We start from the raw sequence: 23,031 nt of genomic DNA on the forward strand, positions 1-23,031 counted from the left end.
GCTTGCCTCCAGCTGGCATGTCTGTGCATATTTCTAGGGTGACCCAAATTTATGTAGGACTTCTACGTGTCCCTTTTGTCTGCTTGCAGTTTCTTTCTCTAGAAGTGCACGTTTGCTGCCTAATAGTTATTGATTTTCTTTTAAGTATTTTTTTGTGGGGTGTTTTGCCCCTAAATATTTGCTCTTTTCACAGCTGAGATGAGATTTATTCTGTTTCCTCACAAATCTCCCTGGAGCAAAGAGGAAGGGTGGACTTCCAGCTAATAATTTTTTCTGAGACTTGAGAGCCCCAGGAGTGGTTTTCAACTTGTGCATCACAGACTGTTGTGGGTTCATGAAATATTTCTGTGTTCTGTGACTGTACCTAACACACCATGTCCAAGGTTATGCATGAAGAACTCTGCATCTCTGCAGTAATATTTAGGGGCCATCAACTAGAGTGATATTGGAAGAACAGTCATTTCAACTAGGTCACTTGTGGCACACCAAGATCATTCAGCACAGAGCTGAGTTAGAGTTATGCAAGCTGGTATGTCCAGAGGGAATGGTGCTACCTGGTGATGCTGTATTTACTCAGTCTCTGCTCACTATCAGTAAAATTGTCTTGCTCCAGTGATCTGTCAGACTTAGTTTTGGTTGTTTCTGACTAGCAACAAAACAGTGATAGTGATGGTGATTCAGACTTCTGGTAACATAGTATTTGAAGCTGTTTTTTTCAAAGCTGCATGAAGTTATTACTGTAGATTGGAAACATGCCTTTTATCTACTAGTTTATTCCTTTCTGTGCCTGCAATATGCCAAATTAATTTATTTCAGGAAAAATGGTAAGTATAGGAAAGATTTTTTGGTACAGTTAAGGGGGAGAGCATGCAAGTGTGTATGATCACAGTTGTGGAAGAAGAGTTCTCAACATTACTGGTTGAAAAAATCCAGAGATTTGCTCTTGATTGACCCCATTTTATTTTACTCTGTTGTTAGGAGCATGTATAAATTGAGAAAATGTCACTAACAATTTTCTCATTAGCAGTCTGGTTAGAAATAATGAGGGACTCGAACACATGGGTGGAGGATGTGAGTCAAGGTCAGTCTGAAATTATAACGTGCTGAAGGGACAAAAGCAGAGGTACAAGTAAAATCACACTAGTGGTGGAATAAGGTTGCAGGGTTACCCACAGAAATGAAACAATCAGATTGTAAATTTCCCATGTCCCATGCCTGCAAAGCTTGGCTGAACATTTTGCTAAAAAGGTCATTTCTTGAATAAGAACAAAATCAGGCTTTATATTTGTACAAAAATCATAATATTGGTAATAAGACCATCAGAATGGGTTTCATTTGATCAGATATATCTTGCATGTCTGAAGTAGCTGTCAAAGCTCCCCTTTGCAGTCACAGGAGTCACAATCGACACATCTAGATCAAAATTTCTTTTCTCCTGAAGTAGATATCAGCAATGCCCTGGCAGCCAGGAGGGCCAACTGTGTCCTGGGGGCCATCAGGCAAAGCATTGCCAGCTGGTCAAGGGAGGGGATTGTCCCGCTCTGCTCTGCACTGGGGTGGCCTCACCTTGAATAAATATTGTGTGCAGTTTTGGGCACCGCAATATAAGAAAGATACTGAGCTCTTAGAGAGTGTCCAAAGGAGGGCAGCGAGGATGGTGAAGGGCCTCGAGGGGAAGCTGTATGAGGAGCAGCTGAGGTCACTTGGTGTGTTCAGCCTGGAGAAGAGGAGACTGAGGGGAGACCTCATTTCAGTTTACAACTTCCTTGTGAGACGAAGAGAAGGGGCAGCCACTGATCTCTTCTCTGTGGTGACCAGTGACAGGACCAGAGGGAATGGCTGGAAGTTGTGTCAAGGGAGGTTTAGGTTGGATATTAGAAGAAGGTTCTTCACCCAGCAGGTGGTTGGGCCCTGGAACAGGCTGTCCGGGGAAGTGGTCACAGCAGCAAGCCTGACAGAGTTCAAGAAGCACTTGGATAATACTCTCAGGCACATGGTGTTGATCTTGGGAATGGTCCTGTGCAGGGCTGAGCATTGGACTCGATCCTTGTGGATCCTTCCAACTCCACGTGTTCTGTGATGTCCTAAATGGATAAGCTGGCTCATACCCTGTTATTTTCTACCAGTTAAGAGCTATGGGGCCATGAATCCTACCCTGTATTTTGGGAGACCTTGTCGTAATGGCAACTGGAACAATTTATAAAAATGAAAATAATAAGATGATAGGATAATGTCTTATCTAGGGGAATGCTTAGGGTATTTGAACTAGAATATAGAGAAATTTGATTTTTAGTTGCTCGTGTCGTCAAGTGCAAGAGAGAGAAGCCTATGTAAGGAGTATGGAAAATACTGCCAGAAGAGATATGATCTAAAAAACTTATTTTTTTAGATGGCGAACTTACTACTTTGGTATGGAGCTGATCCCTTATTAAAAAATAAAATGGGAAGGTGTGCATTAGAAGAAGCTTCTGACCCATCTATGAGGAAACTTCTTACCAGTTATGTGGAAAAATCCAGGGGATATTCAGTATCAGGTAGGAAAGAATTATTCTGTCGTAGCATCACCACTAAATGGAGAAATTCAGACCACCTGTTAAACTGTTTCCTTAATTACTGCTAGTAATTCTATGGACTTCAGTGTCTGATGCCTGAGTAGCAGTGAGCACTCCTTACCTTCCACAGTTACTGTACATTGGTGAAGTATAAATGATAATGATGTCCAGCTGTTTCTTGGGCTGGAGTTACCTTTAAATTTGAAATGAAGATGTGAAGCACAGTAGTCATTGTCTGTCTGAATGGAAGATGGGACATGTCTTGATTTGCTGATGGATGAGGTATGGTTTAGAGCTAGGGATAAAATTTGGTTTTAAACTGGCATATAGTCTGGATTTTAAAGGATCCATAGGATAAAAAGTGGTGAATCTAGGATTAGATCTAGATCTTATGAGTTGCCAAGCCTTAACTGCTACTGTTTGGGCTGGGTGTAGGTAACAGCTAGTGAGTTTGTAAGGAAATAGTTGAGTTAGAGTTAGTGATTATGGCTAACTTGGGTCTTGTACAGTCTTGGGAACTAAGTTGAGAAGAAGGTTCAGAAAAGGCTGTTTGATCAGAAGCAAGTACAAAGATGGGTCACAAGATAAGCCTTGATTAGAGCTAGAATTAAGACTGTTGGACACCCATTGGCCAGTGTGAGCTGTGGCATGTTTAAGTCTTGAAGGAGTCCCCATCCCTTGGACTATTACCCATTATTGCTTTTCCATGTGGGTGGCAGTAAAGCCACAATGCATAGTCCAGGGAGAATCAAAAGAGACTTCAGGACCTTGGGATAGTTGGTAGGGGAATCTGGTGCACAGATAAATTTTTACCACTCTCCCAGTTGTGAGCCGCGACACTGGAAGAAACAGACAAAGCCAGTCTATTAAAACATGGCTCCATAGCTGATGTCACTGCCTGGGTTTTTCAGTAATGGGATGGTTTACATGTCACCAGGCCTGCTGGTGTCAGATGGCATTCACCTTTCTCAGAGAAAGAAGAGGGTCTTTGCTCTTAAGCTAGTGGGGCTCATTGACAGAGCTCAAAACTGTACTTGAACAGGGACTGGGGCAATATCAGAATTGCCCATGACAAGCCATTGGGTGATATATGCAAGTTAGGTGGATGGGGTGCTAGTGAGCGCCCTCAGCCTGCTGCTCTGAGACTCGAGTACCCTGAATCACACTTGGAGTCTTACAGAGAAGAGCCAGGGGTTCCTCTTAAGTTTCAAAAAGAATCACTTAGGTCACTAATCTTCAAAAAAATTTGGAGGTACAATGTCACTCTTTACTCTCGCCATTTCTGGTTTGTGCAAGGTGCTGTTTGCAACAAAGATGAGACTCCAGTATTTTTATAAGTATTTTATATATTGTTATGTTTTAGTTTCAAATAAAACCCTTATGGCTTGAAAATTTTTCTAGAAAGCTAAATATGGTAAGTACTATTACACACAATATTGTAGACAAGTTATACATATGTAACGGCATGTTCTATATGTAAAGTAAACTATGATCTCTTTTCAATTTTTGTTTCTTTCTGTCTTTCAAATAAAGCTTAGGGAATTATTTTTTCTGGTTTTGATAGGTTTTTAAAATAGCACATTCTTAGGACTTCAGCTGTCTGTGACTATTTCCTTGTGTTCTTTTGTTTTCCACATCAGTTTTCTACAACTCCTTATTTATACTTGCTACTATTCGTTTCCATTTTTTTCATTTCTCATTTTTTATTGCTTTGCATTTCCCTTCCTAAGCTAGGTTAGTTTTTGAATCACTGCAGCTTTTCATCTTGAGTGTGAGATATGTTGTGAAATACTTCCTAGCTGTTATTAATATTTTTCTCCTGACATTTTTTCTTCAATTTTTTTAATTTATAACTGTTTTCAGCTCTTTGAAAACTTCTCTTTCAAATAACTACTGTGTCAGTATAAATGTATGTATATACATACATAGGAAAAGGTGGATTTATAGATATATGTATATAGGTTTATAGAAGCATGTGTGAATGAATGCATGTGTGTGGATATAATATTTGATTTCTTTTTTCCAAGTGTGTGCAGCAAAAAATTTAAGTTTTTTCTCTGAACTGCAGTTATGTGTTGCTGGGGTTTATTGATCAAACCTTGGTTGCCTTTGAATGAGTAAATGAATGCTAGCATCAAGTATATTTTGAAAGTCAATGGGATTCATGCTCCTATGTGCATTAAATTCTTTAAAACTGGTGTATATAAGAGCATGGTTATGTAATAATATAACAAATATACACCCAGCCCCCATAAATGCACACACAATATGGACAATTAAATCTGCTCACATACCATCAACATGCACATTTTTTACTTCTGTTTGATGAGCACTCTGTTTGGGGACTTCAGTTTGGTCTGGATGCTCACTAGTCTTAAAAGTTAAGGGGCCATCAGCCAATCTCTGCAGTGTCCTGTTGCACATGACAAAAAACACTCAAGAAACTGTTTGAAGTTCCTGCTGATCCTTTTCTCTATGATAGTCGGAGTCTTCTTGTCTTCTGCCTTCAGTGGTACAGAACACTCTTTCCTCTTCCTTTCTCAGGTGGTTGCTTATTTTCAACCCTTCTTAAGTCTCTACTCTCTTGAGTTTCTGGACTGCAAGTGTGTGTTCTCCTTTGGAAGCTGAAGGGAGAAGGAAAGGAGTAGGTGCTTCTTGTTACTTACTGCTTTCCAGTTCTTGGCAGTGTCAGTGCTTATCTTTCCTATTTCTAAATTTTGTTCTTCCTGCTGTAGGAATGTCTTTTTAAATCATGCTGGAAAAAAAATCCATGGCATATCTAATACATGTCATCACCCATGCTAATTACTGGAAGAACAAACACTGAACGTAGAAATGTTTCCTTTTTCTATAGATGTTCTTTTTTGTAGCTCTTATGTTCCTGCTGAACCTTTATAATAAGGTCTGTGTGCATTAATACGGTTTTGGATTTTTTTAATTTCTATTTTTTGCCTCCTATATATAAAATTATGATTTAAAAAACTTTATTCTGAATGTGTGTCTTATATTTTGGTCTCCATTGAAATAGCATTTCCCAGGCTGCTTTTTTCCTCAAAAGAGATTCTTCAGGTAATATTTTGTTCAGATAAAATTTAATTATTCCCTTTGTACCAGGAGAGTGTTGCCATTTGAGAGGCGGTGCAAGAAGGTATAGCCCTTTGTACAGTTGAAGACCTTAATAAGTTTGGGGTCCAGGACAATGACATTCAGATTGCAGTAGAAAAAAAGGGAAGATGGGATAATGTTTTCTTACTTTTGGAGTTTTCAGATTTTTGCTCTCTTATGCCTTTTCTTCATTAACTGGCCACAGTATGTCATCTGATTGTTCCTACCTCCCACTGCTCTTCCTTATATTATTCTATTCTTGAATAAAAATTTTTCTTCTGAAATGATGCAGAGCTGCTGTCACCTACAGTGGTCACTTACTAGGCTCCCAACATTCCTAATGTGCTTATACGGAAGGAAGGTACAAACAGTTTGCTTCTTTTCTTACAGTTCAGCCTTGCTCTTAGACCAATGTTGAGGTATTCAAATGTCTTTTTTAAGCACAAAGTTGAAGTTGTTGAGGTATGTCAGCCTGATCTAGCCTGATTGCTGGTTACTGTAATCTCTTCATTTTATCTTTATACTGTGCTGAGTGGACTTTGTTTTTGCCAAGATCTGGATCTTTCCTGCTCATGACCCACCTGGCAGTGCATCCAACAGAGAACCAGTATTTTGATTCACATACCACTGTCCCATTATGCTTTTGCAAATGGTTCCTAACAACCGTGAAGCAAACTGTTGTGCATGGCAATTTAACTGGAAAACTCTGCAATTATTTCTGTTCACTGGCTGCCAGTATTGCTAAGGGTCATTAGCGTAATGAGCTGTTGTGTGCCTTTTTTTTCTTAAATGTCTGTAAACAGTCCCTTGGACATTCTCCCATGAATCAAAGGGAAAGAAAAGGAAGAACCAGAAAGCAGATGATTGCTTTGGGAGTTCAGACCCAGAAGCTTTTAGACAAAACGCAATACATTATCTTATGGAAAAGTAGGTCTCAAATTGGAGAAGTATTTTAATAATGTGATGGCTCTGTGTGCTCTAGAATCTCAGTTTTCATTTTAAAAATGAACTCTTGAGCTTTTCTGTTTGCCAATACAGTGTGGGCCAAGCACCCACAGTGCAAAGAGGACTACCTGAATGCTTTCAGACAGGTTTGAAAAGCCTACAGTGAGCTCCATGCCACCATAGTCTGGCTGGAGCAGTGCCTGAACAGGATAGTTTAAAGTTAGTATGGATCTATTCTCACTGAATATCTGTCTCTAATATCATTTCGTGTTCTTGCAAATAGTCTTGGATGACAAGCTCAGTAGTTTACCTTCAAGGAAAGATTGGAAAAGCAAATTTTCCAGAGTGCAGGAGGAGCCTGAAGAAAGGCAGCTGTCAAATCATGGAAGATGTTTGATACCAGTGGATACTGCTGACTGCACATATTTGAGAAAACAGCTTGTCTGATGAGAAGAGGAAGATGCAGAAACTAATTGTTCATAGGAATAATTGACAAAATCTCCAAGAATAAGAGCATGCAAAATGCTCGTTTTAAACATTACACTTTCAGGTTTTTTGAATGAATTACAGATTTTCAAGAGAACAGAGAAAGACCACTGTGAATTTTTAAGAAAATATTGATAGCATGATATTAAAATGAAAAGTACAGGAGTTTTTAAAAAGCTGACATGCATGATAGAGCTTTTGAAGATTTATATATCTTGTATTTTTGGTTGCAGTTTGAGAAGGGGGTTGTCCTTACTCTACATGCATAATCCGTACTTTGGTAATCTGGTTTTTTCTTTGTATTTCAATTTGAATTTATAATTTGAATTAGTTTCAGAATTAGAACCTGTCTGATGATCACATGATAAAAATTTAAGTAGGTGTTGTTTGCTCTGTTAACCAGTAAGGATTAAATCAAGTTTATTTACAATTATGGGTCCAATCCTGCATAGGTTTAATTAAAAAGACAATTTATCTATGCTACTATATACACGTATATGTGTGTGTACATATATATATATGTATACACACGTATCTATCTTTTCCGATACAGAATTAAGAACTGATATAGTTTTATATGGTTTCTTAAATACATTTATGTGTGTAGTTTATGTGTTTAGCAGCCACGCCTGGTATCTTGAAAGCGGTCCATGAAGAAACATAACATACTCCCTACCTCTATACAGTATAGAACTTTAACCTTGTTACCTTTTGTTTCATTCCACATTTGTTGTACCCTTGTTAAATCATCTAGATTTGAACTTTAACTTCTTTTGTTTAGGGTCTTTTTGTTGTCTGAGATCTTACACACTACCTTTTAACCTTCTGATGTAGTCAGTTAATGTTATTGACTAATTAAAGCAACAGTATTGCACACATTTACAGTAATTCAAATGAGTTATGAAGCTTAATTTTCTGTTTATAATTAAACATTCTTTGTGCAAAAATTTCTTAAGGAACACCCAATATGCTGTTAGAATCTACCAGAAAAGAACCTGTAATTGTACACGCTACCTGTAATTCGAGACCTGGACGAAAGAAGAAAATTAAGAGAAACGAAAAAGGGGAAACTCAGCTGCATATTGCTGCTAAGAGAGGAGATTTGTCCTTGGTGAAGGCGCTGATATCATCTGGAATTTGTGTCAATGAACAGGATTATGCAGGTTTGAAAATTACTCTCTTATGGGCTTGTTTATGATACAATTTTACATAATTTGTAGTATAAATATGGATTCTTGACTTAAAATTGTGAGGAGAAAAGGAATTCATTAAACAAGTGCAAGCACAATCAGTGAATACCTGGATTTTGTGTCTCAGCATGGAAGTAATGCAGACCTTTTCTCATCAGGGGTATTAATAGGGTCTTGCTTCTCTGCTGAAGAACACATTTTCAGAGATGTGTACAGAAAGTGAACTTGAAAGTTTGGTGAGAGAAATAATGCTCATACATATGTATATGTATGTGTGTGAAGCACATTCAGACAGGTATTATTTCCTTAAGAAATAAGGACAAAAACCAGATGACAAGATTATCTTTTCTTTTTTCTTTGCCTAAATGTGTAACATATTTCTGTTTTCATACTCTCAAAGTGCCTTGTATTCTATTCTAGATGCTGGCAGACTTAATATTATACAACGGTAGTGAGATTAGAAATGAGACTATTAATGTTGTGCTTCTGAATTTCTAGAGTTTTTCTGCTCCAGTGTTTTGTTTCTTTTATTATTTTTAGTACTGTAGTAGAAAAGAAAGCAGTATATTTTCTGCTTAATATTGGTTACATTTTTCTCTGAGGTAAACTGAATTACACAGAAAATAGTTGACCTTGGGTTTTCAAGATGGTTATTTGTATAAGATTTATCTTAAATGCAGCAAAATGTATAACCACTACTAAGCGATCTGTATGGATCTTTCCAAATCAGATGCATGCTGTGTGTCGTCTTGCCTTTATTAGGTTGGACAGCAGTTCACGAAGCTTCCAATGGGGGATTTACTGATGTGATCTTAGAATTACTGAAAGCAGGTGCTGATGTCAACAGCAGAAGTCTGGATGGTGTTTTACCAATACACGATGCTGTTTCTGGCAATTATTTGGAGGTACATTTTTCTTTTTCATAAGATTTCCTGAAGCTGATTTCCAGCAGAGGGTCAGCAGAGCAAAATCCTCTTTTCATTCAAGTTATTAATACAATTTTAGTGTAGATTTGCATTTAGGAAATAAAGTAGGATTCTTTAAAGTGATCCAAATTAGAGAAAGAAATATGTTTCAATAGTGACAGTTGAAACTGTACAGTTAGTTGCCTTTTTTAGTACAGCAGACAGATCATACAAATTCAGAAACCTCTTTTGGTTTTCTCCCAGGTTTGGGCTTTTTGATACTAAAATTGAGCATTCTTGGTTTGATTGTCTAGTCCAACCCTGCTGCAGGGAGGAGAGATGCTGCAGAGTGGAGTGATGCATTTCACACGTAAGAGAGAAGAAACAATATACTTTATTGATAGAAAGGAGTGAGTTAGCAAAGTTCACTGGTAAATGTGACAGTTGTTTAACAAGATTTGAGGCAAGATACATTGATTATTTACTGCATAGAGGACTGGAACAGAACCGGAAGGGGGACCCTCCTGTTGAGTCATGATGTCCAGAAAGGACCCCCTTGCTTTCTAAACTCCATCTCAGATGACTAGATCCAGACTTGGTCTCAGACTTAGTCAGCAGTTTGTATCTAAAGGATGATGTGTGCACAATCAATCCTTTCTATCAGTTAGGTAACATATCAAAGTTCAGCCTACAGTTAATCACTGACAATCTGTTGCGGCAAGGAATCTCTCAGTCTTGAGGAGCAACCTTTGAGAGATGTCCCTACTCAAGGGGAGATCCTGGTGTGCAGACCACTGCTATGCAGGAGAGCTTGAAGAGCCCAGGGCTGTCCACTATTTATGGAGTAAGATGATTTACTTACAGTCATATTTGCATACCAGCAAGACACCTGGGTCACTGTTCCAGACAGTCTTTGGCTACTTTATTGCCATTCATCCCCCAAAGTCCAGGTAAGCTGGATCCAACCACCACAGGTGCCCCTGGTGGTTATGGCTTAAGCAGAGGAGTATATGGCCACAAAGCCCCCTGCCATGGGCAGGGACATTTTTTTACTACCTCAGCTTGCCCAAAGCCCTGTCCTACCCGACTTTGAGCATTTCTAGGGATGGGGTGTCCACAGCTTCTTTGGGCAACCTGTTTCAGTGTCTCACCATCTCCATTGTAAAAAAATTCTTTTTTGTAAAGACTCTAGGCCTGCTGTTTAAAAATGGTTCTACAGAATAGACTATTTCAGTTGGAAGGGACCTATGGTGATCATCTCGTCCAAGTGCCTGATCTCTTTGGGGCTGACCAGAAATCAAAGCATGTTGTTAAGGGCATTGTCCAAATGCCCCAGTCTTGGGACATTGATCACCTCTCCAGGAAGCCCATTCCAGTGTTTGACCATCTCTCAAAGTAAAGAAATGTTTCCTAATGTCCAGTCTAAACCTGTCCTAGCACAGCTGTGAACCATTCCCACACATCCATCATTGGATCCCAGGGAGAAGAGATGGACACTTCCCTTTCCACTTCCCCTGCTCAGGAAGCTGTAGCTTCAGGTTGTCCCTCAGCCTCCTTTTCTCCAAGCTAGACAAGCCCAAAGTCCTTACTGGCTCCTTGCAGGACATGGCTTCCAGCCCTCTCATCAGTCTTGTTGCCATCCTCCAGGCACATTCGAGGACCTTCACATCATTCTTAAATTGTGGGGCCCAGCACTGCACACAAATAAATAAAGTGTTCTTTTGGCAGAGTGACTTCTGGTGAACTGAGTGTAAAGAAGATAATGCCAGATTGGCTCAAACATACTGCTTCTATATCTGTCAGAGGAACATGTTTGATCACATTTATCTTTTTCTGTGAAAAACAGTCAAACAAAGGGGATGATTCACAGACCTGGTGCCAAACTTTTATTAGGGTTCTTACAAACATATAAGCTTATTATTCAGTATTGCAAGGGAAAACCAATGGAGAACATTCTGAACTTCAAGACAATATTGTCTTTCTGATACTTTCTCATACTTAACTGCACTCTGAGTGTAAGAAATAAGAAGAAATGCTAAAATGGGGAAATCAAACATACGAAAATTCTTTAACATCCGAGCTCTGACCTCATCAGCACTTTCATATAATCTGAATTTTAGGGAATAGATGATTCCACTGGTGCCGTTAATCTCATTTCCACATTTTACAATTAAGCAGATCTGCAAGTTATTTGGAATTAGGAAAAAAATTATCCGTTCATGTAACCAGAAAACCGAAACTGCTATTAAAGAAAAAAATCCACTTCTTTTTCGCATTTTGGTCTTAATTCAATTGACCAGCTCCTTTTAATTTAGATATATGATGTTTTGTAATTGCTTTGTATAACAGTACCATAAAAGTGATAGGTTTAATGACAATTTGTGAACTATTTGTGTATTTTAATGGAAAAATTAGAAATGTAGATGGAAGTCTGTATTGGTAATAGCCAGTTATTCTGGTTTGTTTAATTTGGATTGCAAGTGTAACAGGTTTTAGAGTATCTTATTTGTATGTGTATTATTTATGATTTATGTTAGATACAACACACATAGTTGTTCACAGTAAGAATTACCACAATACAAATAATAAAAATACATAATAGGCAGTCAGGATTCTACTGCAGCATGGAGCAAATCCCTATGAGAGGAATGGAGCAGGGCAAAGTGCTGTGGATCAAGCTTGTGATGAAGAAATGAAAGAACTTCTGAAGTCTTACAGTGCTATGGACTCTCTACTTCCCGTTCCAACAACTGAAGGTACTGGTATGTTGGTTTTGTAATGTAAATTATAGTATTACCCCATAGTCTTAAGAAAAAAAATGTACATTCAAATAGTGCTGATTTGTGGAGCTGCGTATTGCCTGGCACTGATATTTTTAACTCTGTTAACTATTGAATTATATTAATTTATTTACAGAAAATAGGATACATGAATGGGTTTTGGTTTTTTTGAGAGAGTGAGGTATAAGAAAATATTCAGGTCTTCAAATTTTCTTATTACCCATATTTCCCATCACAGGAAGGGAAATAAGTGGTTTTCAAAGTGTTAACTTTAAGGACTTATTTCCTTATGCTACCTAAATTTGATTTCATTTTCATACAAGATATTTTTTATTATTTGATCTGCCATTGTATCTTTGTAACCTATTATGCTTCTGCAAATTCATATTACATTTTATTTATTTTTTCTGAATTGTGGAGAGAGGAAATCAGAACATTGTTGCTTTGACTACTGTAAAAATGATGATGCAGCTTGGGAGCCACAACATGAGAAATACAGTAAGGTAAGTATAGATAACAGAGTTTTGTTAAACTGCTTCCTAGTGTAGTAGTGCATAGTGACATTTGCTGACTGAATAATATAAAAATATAATGTAAATAATTAATCCATTAAAATGTATGTAAAAACAGCATCATGCAGAGGTTTATAATAGGTAAGTTGTGTTTTACATATACAAGTGTGTTTATTATTCGCTCTTTTAATGATTCCTGTACACTTACATTTATTGTACAAAAGGTGTTCAATACTTATATTTCTTACTGGTTATATGAATAGAAAAAATGTCATGAGTTCTGAGGCTTTTCATCATGTTTCCAAAAGGGTTCTTTTTGAAATGGTAATTAATTGGCTTCATGATGAAGGTATTTAGATATCGTTTATCTTAATGTAAAACAACCAGGAAGATTTTTGCACAGATTGTCAGGAGAGCTCTTGCTGGTATCTGTAGGCTGTATCTGCATTGCCTAGGTGATGCTGTCATGCTGAATTTCACTGTCTAATCCTTGCAGTGTGCTCAGAGGTGGGTCTCTGAGTATGGACTAGTTTGAATGCCTAGGTAAAACCAGACTGTGACAACCCCTTGCAGAGCAAGCCCTTGACAGTATGTATGTCTGTCTTACCAGCGCCCCATTCCCTTCACATAGTAATTCCCTGCTTGGAATGACTTGAGTCCACCAATATTTAAACCACAGGCCATGTATCATGGCCTGTTTTTATGGTGCACTTGACTCTGCTTCTTAATGTAATTTTGTGTTCGTTAACAGAAGTCTGTTGCTGCCATACAAGATACAGAAAAGAAGCAGAAAGAACTGTTGCTATATGAACTGACAACTTCCAAAGATGCAGGTAGACATAAATTCAAGTGTTTCACCTATTTTTAGAGGGTAGATATCTTTGGTTATATAATTGTTTTTAATGTTATTGCATGTAATATATTTTGATTATCTCCTCTGGAAAATATATCTTTAGAGAATAAGATTTTAATAGCAACTCTCAGGTAAGTGCACTTCCTGAAGTATTTCCAGTTTAAATAGGAATGAATATTTTGACAAAAAATTGCATGCCACTTGGAGGCACAGATCTCAGGTGAACTGATTATATGAAAATGGATCATTAGATAAGAATGCCCACTGTTGGCAGCATTATTCAGTTACAAGTACATGAGCCTCTCCATGATGAAGAACATCTATGTCTGTATGTAAAGTAGCAGATGCAGCATTTTCAGTCTACTGTGGCAGGACTTCCGGGAGCCTGAAATAATTTATGAGAGAAAAAAGAGAATTCTTTAAGCAAACACTGTGGATGATGGACGGTTTCAGAAATGCTGATGCCCAGAGGTGTAATTTGTCTTAGGCTATCACATCTCAGTTCAGCTTAATCTCAAGAATTTACTAAGTGACAGTGACTTCCTAGGAGATCATGATGCTGCAGCTGTGAAGCAGTTGGAATCTGTTGTGTCTGTGCCGTGACTCTTCAAGTTGGCATAGCTTGCTGTAGGAATGCCTTTGACGAAGGCTTCTCTCCCCAGCTGCCTTTGCCATCTAGGCAGGGCTGTTCACTTTGGAGCAGCTCATGCCCATGAAACAGTTTGGATTCATGGCAGAAAGAAAGGGTTTGTTTTTAAATCTGTTTTCCTGAATATAGGGTGGAGCTTTCAAATTATATTTACAAGTAAATTTTTCCCTTTAAAAAGAAATGTGAAATATCGAAGTATGCAGATTTATAGTTTAGCAAATTTGTGATGTATGAATTCTTAATTAAAATAGGTATGTTTTCTTGAAAAATGTTTGACAAGCAGGTAGATGATACAATAAGCAGGAGCCTATGGACAGAGATAAGTGCAATTTCATAAAACGATCGAAAAGAATTATCAGACTTCTCCTGTTTAGGAGTATGAGAGAAATGAACATGGTGCTCTGTTACCACTACTGGCAAAAGCATTAATAATACAGCACATCTTAAACTAAGTCATAATCATTACTACTGAAGAGGCACAAGACTGAACAAGAACATGGAAGTAGATTGACAAACTTAAAACATAGAATAAAATCTCAAGGTATTTGCATGCATGAAACCTCCTGTAAATAGCAGATTCAAATTCGCTATTAAGCTGCCTTAACAAGAGCAGTATGTATGTATTACTGAGTAAGTAGATATCTGGTAGATGCTGTAAAACCAGTTTGGATTTTACAAATGCTAATTTTAATCCTATAATTTTGTTTTTCATGATTAAGAAAAGCTTACTCTGATTGTTGTAGACTTTAAGCATGTTTAGCAAATTATCCCGGTGGTATCCACTGGTCGTGACTTCTAGCCCTCCCTTATATTATATGTCTTAAGAGATAGGGTATATAAAGAGGAGTTGATATTTGTTCTTCTTAATTTAGAAGAACAAAACTAACAAAAAGGGACAATTTATCATTCTAGTTTATAATATGGGTTTGAAACTGTGAAAACTTGATAGATATGCTTTTATCATTGTATGTAACTTGGAACAGTCTTGGTTCATTAAACTATTTTATAATACTTCAAACATAAAAGTTTTATGCACCTTCTGTGTAACTTCTGCAGGTATCCTCAGTATAATTGTCATGGTAGGTAGCTCTTTGCAACACAAAGAACTTCAAAATTTTCAGTGCTTATCATCCATAGGGCAGTTCTTTAATCTAGACAAAGTACGTGCACTTCAAAATTTTCCAGTACAAACTATTTTCTTTGAGTTAAACTTGCATTTAATTCTGAAGAATTTCATTCAAAGTAATCCAGTTGTAAAGAGCTATCAGTATGCATGACAGTATAAGGTACTGCTCTAACTATATCTTCATACTCTGGCTATGTATTTGCTACATTAAAAAGGATATTACTGTAATTATTTTCTACTGCTTATTGCCATCATAATTTTGATTATTTCAAAATATTGAACAGATGTGTATATACAAAGGCTGTCTCAAATACAAGATACTTTGAATGAAATGCTTGCAAGCCAGAAAACAGAGAGGGATGCCCTTGCTAAAAAATACAGGTAAGTAGAATAGAGGGATTATATTGATAGGAAGCTGTTCTTCATAGAAGTAGTGTTAGAAGTTTTTAGGAGTGGCATGAAAGTAAATCTATGTGGTTTTCATTCAGATTTTGTGGGAGCATGATCCACACTGGCTTCAGTTACCTCCAATAAGCGTTTACATCAAGGAAGAACTTCAGCTGAGCTAGTGCATACAAATCAGTTGCTGTGCACACAGTGAGCATTGAAATTCAGTAGTGAACATGCAAAAAGTGTGGAAAAATACCTAAGAAGAAATTGGGAAATGGAGGTATTGAACAAAGACATTAATTTTGAGCTGTATCATGGGGGAAAGTAGTAGCAACTCAAGACACTATTTGGAGTGTCTCTGCCTCTGGTTTGTTTATTTAGCACCCCTAGATTAGGAGTGTTCAGCCAAAAGCCCACAAGAGCCATTTAAAGAAATAGCTTGAAGCATGCTTGCAGACATTCATGTTTTGTGAGGACAACTCAAATGTAGGATAGGAGTGCTCACCTTAGTGTGAGCATGGACTGTGTGAATTGTCAGCTTCATGACTCTAGCTCTCACAAGGCTTCTTTTTTCTTCCTTCTGAGAGGGACTACCTCAGTGCTGGTCATGTGGTGAGAGAAGAATATAGCATCCTGTTTAATGGATGCTTTCTAGGCCAGCTTCTGAGGATGTCTCCATAATGTTCGCGTGAGCAGAATTGGTTGATTGTGTAAAAGCAGTATGTACAGCTCCCAGGTAGACCCATAGCAAAACATACAGGCTGTTGAGCAGAGACTGAAATATTTCTGCCACGAGCCGTTTTGCCAGCTATAAAATGTAATGTGTAAATTACCAGATAATAAAAAAAATTATGAGGAATTCGGGTTCCAAATTAGCCTTGTGAACAAACTAGTGAATGAATTAAGAAACAAGGACAGTAAAATTAATACCTACACCAATTTATTTGCATTTTAATACTGAGAGTGAAACTGCTCCAGAGGGAAGTGATAAATATTTCTGGGTATTGCAGATACCCTGCAGGTAATCCTAAACTGCTCTGTTCTCTTTTTTTAATGGTCATGTGGTACTTTTAGTGTAGCTTCACAAAATACTTTGTTATGTGCACCATAAAAAAATTCTGATAGTATCACCCTTCAGTAGTTCATCCTGAGCTCATTTTAGAAGGCTCCAAATTAGAACCTGAAAGGCATTGAATTCAATGAAGTATTATTATCTGTGGTAATAAAAGAGCAGACAGTTATAATATAGACCCAGTTTGGATTCTGTGAATTAAGGGTGGTATAGGAGTACAAGGTTGTTTTGATGCTTTCCATCCAAATTCTATGGGATTCTTACTTACATCTTACTTGTACATCCTGCTGTGAGATTCTGCAGTTTATCCATAAGCCTGTGGTTTGAACTTTAAACTTCATACAGGATAAAAATATTGTTGAAGTTTTAGGTGTTGGCAGAGTCCTTTGAAACATATTCCTGTTCTTAGTAGGTTACATCTATTAAACTGTCTTTATTTTGTGTTTACAGTAACTCTGGTGTCCTTTTTTTTTATTTTCTATAGGGCTTCAGTGGAATCTTTCAAAAAAGGAGCACTGAGGAAACAATTAGTTAACCTTGCTTCTAGGCAAAAGAGTCTGTTGACTCTTGCCCAAAACCAGGAAAAATTAGTGCAGAAAATACAAAGTTACAGAAAAACAAAGCAAATGTTCAGTTCATCATCTTCAGAGAAGCAAAGCTCAAACTGCGTTATTTTCTATGGAAATGATGTAAGACAAAGTTTAACTGCTGATGAAATCGTATGTCCTGATGTAGTTACATTTAGTATGGGGCTTTGTGCCAGCATGCCTAATAGAAACAGAGTAGGAGTACATGTCTCTTTAGAAAATAGATTTTCAGCTCAGGACTGCAGCCAGCATCCACACATCTGCTTGGATGAGACAGGAGCAAATAAAGAAGCAATTAGAAGCAAAGAGGCTTCTGATCATGCTTTGGCATCTGAAAACAGTGTAAGAGAATATCCCTTTGACAACATGTCAAAGCTGACAAACACTGCGGAATTGGTGACATTGCCTTCAGAACCTACTGTTTCCACAGCTAAAACAAGATGCTCACAGCAAAAAGACATTGATTGTGTAGCATTTGCAGAACAAGGAAACAAGTCTTTAAATCCCACTTCAGTGACCAACACATTAAATATTGTGAATAAGAATGTCTGTCAGCCAGCCAGTGACTGCCTGCAGGTTATTACACGTGGGAATCTACACAGATACGTAAACAAGAAAGAAGCTTTCCAGCAGCAGCAAGTAAATTTTTTAGCACCTATGAAGAACTTCCCTAATACTTCGCAGCAAATGGTCTTTTGGAGTAGTGAGAATTCATTTAATACCAACTTGGTGCTTACAAATCTTACCTCAAATAGAGATTCTCAAGTAAATGTTAGTGAGAAATCTTCACAGAGCTACAGTAACCAGGAATGGGAACAAAAACAAGTGAGGTATGAACGGAAAAGTAAGAAAAAGCTTCAATTGATAGATCTGCTTGAATTGGGAAGGATTAAGCCAGGAGAAAATGTTTTAGAATTCAAACTGCAGGTAATTGTTGAGATCTAATAATATTAATATTAGCATATCATGAAAAAAAACCACACACTAAAATGGGGAATCAGCAGTTCTCATAGTTCAGTCTGTATCTTCAGCACTCATTATTGAATGTGTTTGTTCATTGGTTAGAGATAATTGTTTATGAGTTTTAAAGGAAAATGCTATGGATGAAATCTTTTATCGACCTGTAACTATAACACACAGACTATTGCATGTGTAAAATTTGTGTTTGACTTTGCATTATCAGTTTGTTAATATTTCCTACTGCTAGAACCAGAAGGAAAGGAGCGAGAGCGTAAAGGTTTTGTGATTTAATGTGATTTTTGGAAGCAAGTCCCTCAAATAAAGAATTGTGACATCAAGGATTTCATAGGCATAAATACGTGCAAAATTTTTTTCTTGTAGGCTAACTGGTTCTTTAATTTTACAGTCTGATACAAATCATATTTGAATAAAAAAAAATAAAAAGAAACCTCTTTTTTAATAGAAAAGCGTGTCCATGTCCCTCCAAATACAGAGCAGATTTGCAAGGCAGCTGGCAGGGGCCTGGTTTAGTATTGAGCAAATGAGGGAATTATTGACTGAATTCCCACATGAGAGCTAGTTATTTGCAGGGCAGCATATTGATAAAAACATGAAAGGTTCTCTTCAGCCAGCTCACCATGTGCAGTTAATGTAGAAAGGACACTTTTTTCTACACCTATGATCTGCTCGGGAATGCTTTTCTGCTGAGAGTTGCCATTTCATGTGGTCTTGTGTTAGTAACAAGATAGTGTAAATCACAAGGCTCTACGGTGGTCCGTATGATAGGTATGTAGACATGCTTCTTTTCTTTAAAGAACATATAATATTCCTTTGAACTGCAAGATGACTAATTCAAAGGATGAAGAATTCAGTATGGTTACTGTAATTTCTCAAGACAGTTATCTTTGATACCAGCTTGATGCATGTGGATCTTAAGTAATTATAACCCCTTGTGGAAGTACTGGTGTTCAGAGTGTAGAAAAGTCAGTGATCTTTACTAGGATGAAAATGACATTCATTTATGTCTTGGAAGAATGTGCTATAGAGATTGAAATTTAGAAACCAGTGTCTGTTGCGTTGCAAAGAGGAGGTGATCAATAAATTTTCCTTTTTCGTTATAGAGATATACTTAACAACATATAGCTGGTGCATAGTCCATACCTATGGTTAGCTTTGGACAGGCTGAATGCAGTTGTTGAATTCTGTAGGCCTAGGCTGTGAAACTGTGAACTGGATTGAGTGCTCATCAAAACATTTGGGTTAATCATATTAATTTAAATTCTTACGGACACCCCAAGCCAGCGGATATGGTAGGAGGTGGTTCAATATTTGCTGGATCATCCTCTTATTCTGATTTATTTATTTAACCTCATGCATGATAAGTGACTTTACTAACTTCTAATGGAGTTTATCAACAGCTGATTTTTCCACTGTTTAGCTCTGTTAGTCTAACCAAGACCAATATGACAAAACCACAACTTACTCTGTTATAAACAATTGTTTAACAGTTATTTATTTTGCTCAATTATAAACAATTATTAAGCACAATGAGTTGTGCTTCTGGAGGTTGTGTTTGCAGAACTGAGCTGTATTTACGTTATCAAAGGAGCATTAACAATAAGTTGTTTTAGACTTAATTTTGCATAAGATAAGACTGTCAGGTTCCTCCTAAAATATATAAATTATATCCCTTGATATAAGGGAAATTTTTATGCAAATACGTTTCATCTTTGTATTTTGCTGAATTTCACTGTGACATGCATGTTCCATATGTGTAAGGCAGATTGCGTTTGAGTAGCAGTTCCTTGTTGCACTGACTTACCTCCTGTGAGTGCCTGAGTTAACTGTTGCAAATTAATTTATTCAAAGCCTTGTTATGTCTAGAAGGAAATAAAATGTAAATACAATTCTGATAAACACATAGGGAGATTTGTCCTCTTATTGGCTACAACATCTTTTTCTGGTGGAATAAATCCTCTTATTTTACATCACACAGTTTATGATAGTGGCAATAAATTCTTTCACTTTTAGAGAAAAAGAGAGTTAGCTGCAACTTTTCAGCTATATTGTTCTTCAGCATTTTTCATGTTTCAAGAATGTTATTTCATATTTTTTAATATATGAGTTGAAATTTTTTTTTTTTAGGAATTTAGTCATAAAGCTACAATCTTAAAGAATGGCAAGATCAGAACCAGTAAAGGACGAATACTGCAGAATCCAGTTCAATGGGTTAAAGACCTACTAGGAAGTGATATTTCTGTGACATGGAAGTATGTGTGGAATAAGGTAGGCCTGATTTTACTGCCAAAAATAGCAATAATAAATGGATATAACAAATTTCACTAATCTAGATCTCTGTACGCTTCTTAAAGCAGAAAAGAATACAAGCCTAAATTTTAAAAGGTCTTCTTACTTTTACTGAGGGAGCAGCAACGATAGAGCTACATTACTATAGCTGTACAGAGATGAACTACTCATAAGTGTTAAAAGAATGTGGAATGCTTGCACTGTGAGCTATCAGGGATTTGAAAGAATAGTGTTAAAGATCACAGAATCACAGAATATACCAAGTTGGAAAGGACCCACAAGGATCATTGAGTCCTGCTTCTGGCCTCACTGCACAGGACTGTCCTGTGCCTGACAGTATCATCCATTCTTGAACTCTGTCAGGTTTGGTGCTGTGACCACTTCCCTGAGGAGCCTGTTTCAGCACCCAACTCCTGCTGGATGAAGAACCTTTTTCTCATATCCTATACAAACCTCCCTTGAAACAACTTCAGGATGTTCCCTCGGGTGACCACAGAGAAGAGATCAGTGCCTGCCCCTCCTCTTCCACCCATGAGGAAGTTGTAGACTGCAATGAGGTCTCCCCTCAGTCTCCTCCAGGCTGAACACCCCAAGTGACCTCAGCTGCTCCTGATACAGCTTCCCCTCAAAGCCCCTCACCATCTTTGTTGCCCTCCTTTGGACACTCTCTAAGAAGTGACACTCAATATCTTTCTTGTATTGTGGTGCCCAAAACTGCACAGAGTGTTCAAGGTGAGGCCGCCCCAGTGCAGAGCAGAGCGGGACAATCCCCTCCCTTGACCAGCTGGTGATGCTTTCCCTGATGCCCCCCAGGACATGGGTTGGCCCTCCTGGCTGCCAGGGCACTGCTGACTCATATTCAACTTGCCATCAACCAGGACCCCCAGGTCCCTTTCCCTGACACTGCTTTCCAGCATCTCATTCCCCAGTCTGTCTGTACATCCGGGGTTGCCCCATCCCAGGTGCAGAATCTGGCACTTTCCCTTGTTGGATTTCATATGGTTGGTGATTGCCCAGTCCTCCGGCCTCCCTGCATTCAAGGGAGTCAGAAGCTTCTCCCAGTTTTGCATCATCTGCAGACTTTCTTACTATCCCTTCCAGTCCTCCGTCCAAGTCATTTATGAAGATATTGAAGAGCACAGGGCCCAAGATGGAGCCCTGTGGAACCCCACTAGTGACGGGTCACCAGTCTGATGTTACCTCATTCACTATTACCCTGTAATTGCTCACCCACCACATGATGTGTTTATCCAGCTGTGTGCTGGACATTTTAACCAGAAGGATCCTGTGAGAGACAGTATTGAAAGCTTTGCTGAAATCCAGAAAAGTTACATCAGCTGGCTTCCCTTGATAAATTTGGGGGGTTACCTTGTCATAAAAGGAAATCGGGTTTGATAAGCAGGACTTTCCTCTCATGAAGCTGTGCTGGCTGTGACCAATGACTTTGTTGTCTTTCAGGTTTTTTTCAGTACTTCCCAGAATAATCTCCATAATTTAACCAGGCACTGAAGTTAGACTGACAGGCCTGTAGTTTCCAGGGTCCTCCTTCTTGCCCTTCTTGGAAACTGGGACAGTGTTCACCAGCTTTCATTCAGCTGGGACCTCTGCAGAACCCCAAGACCACTCAAAAATCACTGAGAGAGGTTTTGCAATGGTATCAGCCAGCTCTTTGAGGATTCTGGGATGAATCCCATCAGGCCCTGTAGATTTGTAGGGATTCAGCTGGAGAAGCAGATCCCTCAAAATTTCAGGGTTGACTGGGAGTTGATCATTCTCACAGTCATGGTCCTCCAGCTGAGGGCGCTGAGACCTCTTTGATGTGTATTCCATGTTGAAGACAAAGGCAAAGAAAGTGTTAAACACCCCTGGCTTGTCTCTATCCCTGTTTGTGAGCTGACCATCCTCATCCTGTTATTTTTAAACTGCCTGTTGCCATTAATGTATTTGAAAACATTCCTTTTAATAATGATTCAGAGGGATAGAAAAAGCTGAAAGGTAGTTTGAATAAAAAGGAGCAAGCTTGTTGAAATGTCGGGGTGTCACAGACAAACGTTGCAAACATACTGGCAGAGTTTAGAGGGCTTTGCACATGGACTGTATTGTGCTTGTGGATTTTTTTTCTTTCATTTAGAACTCAAATTAGCAGAATTCCTCCTTAATCTTGACAGACACAAATTAGACTGATAAGTGCATAAACTCCATTTTATAAGAAAAGTGAAATTTTTACACCTATCAAAAAACCCCCCACAAAATCAATCAATGAGTTATCCATTTAGATTTCTTTGTGCAGGTTACATATCTTGGGACAGAATTGTCAAAATTTATTGTTGATGAAGTGTCAGTTTCCAGTGACCTGGAGTTACCAACACAGGAAGGAGAGCCTTTGGGTATGTACCACTTAAAATCTAATCTTTGCCATGACTGAAAGCATCAGAAAGTGATTTCTGAAGAACTAAAATCCCAGAATTCCTCTATTGCTTTCTGATTGCTTTTTCTGGGGTACATAATTGTCACAGATCTTGGGCTTGAAATAAAAGTAGTGCTAGAACCTATACATGAACCCTAAAGAAGTACACTTCTTTTCTTCCATAAGTTTGTTGTGTAAAGAGAAT

General features: G+C 38.0%; 1 protein-coding gene across 13 annotated transcripts in view; it reads left to right on the top strand.

The window, feature by feature from the left end:
* Nucleotides 1-23,031, top strand: part of ANKRD31 (ankyrin repeat domain 31) — a 61,906-nt gene that overhangs the window by 25,204 nt on the left and 13,671 nt on the right. For 8 of the 13 annotated variants that reach the window (XM_017808255.1, XM_017808254.1, XM_017808263.1 and 5 more), the window contains 10 exons: nucleotides 2,390-2,534; nucleotides 8,045-8,251; nucleotides 9,041-9,183; nucleotides 11,786-11,945; nucleotides 12,384-12,466; nucleotides 13,227-13,308; nucleotides 15,388-15,484; nucleotides 17,050-18,079; nucleotides 20,258-20,398; nucleotides 22,710-22,806. In XM_017808255.1, coding sequence (XP_017663744.1) covers nucleotides 2,390-2,534; nucleotides 8,045-8,251; nucleotides 9,041-9,183; nucleotides 11,786-11,945; nucleotides 12,384-12,466; nucleotides 13,227-13,308; nucleotides 15,388-15,484; nucleotides 17,050-18,079; nucleotides 20,258-20,398; nucleotides 22,710-22,806 — 2,185 coding nt within the window. Of the gene's footprint in view, nucleotides 1-2,389; nucleotides 2,535-8,044; nucleotides 8,252-9,040; nucleotides 9,184-11,785; nucleotides 11,946-12,383; nucleotides 12,467-13,226; nucleotides 13,309-15,387; nucleotides 15,485-17,049; nucleotides 18,080-20,257; nucleotides 20,399-22,709; nucleotides 22,807-23,031 lie in introns of those variants that run through there. The other 5 variants (XM_017808267.1, XM_017808256.1, XM_017808262.1 and 2 more) reach the window with 5 other exon arrangements.

Source organism: Lepidothrix coronata, unplaced genomic scaffold, assembly GCF_001604755.1.
Source record: "Lepidothrix coronata isolate B3197 unplaced genomic scaffold, Lepidothrix_coronata-1.0 Scaffold22, whole genome shotgun sequence".
Lineage (NCBI taxonomy): Eukaryota > Metazoa > Chordata > Aves > Passeriformes > Pipridae > Lepidothrix > Lepidothrix coronata.